The following is a 1,829-nucleotide window of genomic DNA, read 5'->3' on the forward strand; positions in this document are numbered from 1 at the left end:
CCCCTAGTCGGGAGCTCCCGACTAGAACCTCTTGTTTGTAGTAGTGTTAGGTTTATTGATACATATCCATTTTATATTGTCTGAATTTAAATGATTTCAATGCTATTTCAATCAATAATCATGTGTTAGGTTTATGACCAAAAGCTTGCACTGGCATGGTTCGTGTCTCCGCTAGTACCGTTACACAAGCGAAAGCTCTCGCTCAACAGCGGGCTATCCTTTGGAGCAGAAACTCTTGTTCGTTTTGCGCAGCTTCAGCCACCAATCGAAGTCGTTCTTGATTACCTTCGGCTTTGCATCCTCCTCAAAGTCATCGCGATTCCGCTCCAGAGCGATTGCCCGTCGTTGGGCCCGCATGCCGGCTTCGGTTTTTAGATTATCCTTGGGCTTGCAGATTAGGGAGCGTGACCATTCCTTAGTTTTCCTCAAAGGTGCCATAACAAATGCCAATCTTTATGAAACACAAGTAATTTCGTTTATTTTAGGTTTGTTTCTCGAGAAAACTCATCTCAAAAAACTGATTTAATCTCCAACGAAAATATAACTGGAATTTCAAATAGCTCAAAGCCAGTTTCAGTTGTAAGCTAATCCTGAATTATCCTGAACCAAACAAAAATTCGAAATTGAAATTGATTTTGAAAATATATAACCGTCTGTTCGTCTGTATAAACGCGTCAATCTTGGCAACATTATATAGACATAGGCATATCCTATATAGACATAGCTCGAAATTTCCCACTTCCATAACTCGCTCAAAACTCAACCCATTTTCATAAGGTTTGGATCTTGTTTCATGGTTTGGCCTCTAGATCAATTAGGTATCTAAAACTGGAAACAATTTATCTGGTAAAAATTCATGTGAAAATAGTACCCTCATATATCTTATATAGACATGGGTCGAAATTTCGTACTCCTATAGCTCGGTCTAAAGTCAATCGGGCTTACCCGCAAGTTAATTGATATTCGAGGACTAATTAACGTAATACCTGGTATTAGCCGGCCCTTCCAAGGGCGTGTTGGGGTATGCCTGGAACGCATGGAATTGGAACAGGCCCCAATTCCTTGCCACGCCCATTTCGCCCTGTTTTCAGCTCTGTTTTCACTTAGCGAAGTGGATTGCAGCAATAGCTGAATGACATTTCAAATTGTGTTTTTGGTTTTTCCACCAATTTTCCACAAATAATTAAGACAAACTTAAGTCCGAACGGAACTCTGAAACAAGCAACCCACCCAGAAATAAACAGAGAAATGTTGCCTCGAATTTCTGTTGGACAATAAGCAAAAAACAACAACGCAGACTTAAAGACAAAGAAGAAGCAAAACAAACTTTAAGTCAATACAGTACCTACACATAAAAAAAAAAACAAAATAAATAAAAATAAAACAATACGAACAAAGTAGAAGAGGAAGCAGCACGGGATGGGCAGCAAACTAAAGCAAACCCCCCGGCAGCCCGCTAGAGGGCGAGCTTGCCAGAAAAGCAAAAGGAAGAAGCAGCACAAGTAAAACAAAACGTAAATGTGTGTAGATGTCAGTGTGGGTGTGTGTGTGTGTGTGTGTGGGTGTGGGTGGGTTAACTGGCAACGGTACGGGCAAACGTAAATCAAACAAAAATAAAACAAAGCAAAACAAATAAAATAAACAAAACTACGCAGAAGTAGCAGGCAGACGTCAACGACAACGACAGCGACGCCGACGACGACGACGACGGCGACGGCAAACAAGGAGCAGCAGAAACAACAGCAGAGTGGAAAGGGCAGGGGACATAAAAGAATGAAAGAAGCCAAAGCAAAACAAGCAAATGAAATTGTACAAAACATGGCAATGCA

General features: G+C 41.0%; 1 protein-coding gene across 1 annotated transcript; it reads right to left on the reverse strand.

Moving 5' to 3' along the window:
* LOC115760033 lies at positions 1–537 on the reverse strand. The gene has a single exon (XM_030701200.1). It carries the CDS (start codon positions 436–438, stop codon positions 214–216), a length of 225 nt encoding a protein of 74 aa, XP_030557060.1. The 5' UTR covers positions 439–537; the 3' UTR covers positions 1–213.
* Between the last annotated feature and the right edge of the window lie 1,292 nt (positions 538–1,829).

Source organism: Drosophila novamexicana, unplaced genomic scaffold, assembly GCF_003285875.2.
Source record: "Drosophila novamexicana strain 15010-1031.04,08,12 unplaced genomic scaffold, DnovRS2.1 tig00000387-arrow-pilon, whole genome shotgun sequence".
Lineage (NCBI taxonomy): Eukaryota > Metazoa > Arthropoda > Insecta > Diptera > Drosophilidae > Drosophila > Drosophila novamexicana.

Coding starts and splice junctions, on each gene's coding strand:
- LOC115760033 (XM_030701200.1), bottom strand. CDS start 438: ATGGCACCTTTGAGGAAAACTAAGGAATGGTCACGCTCCCTAATCTGC.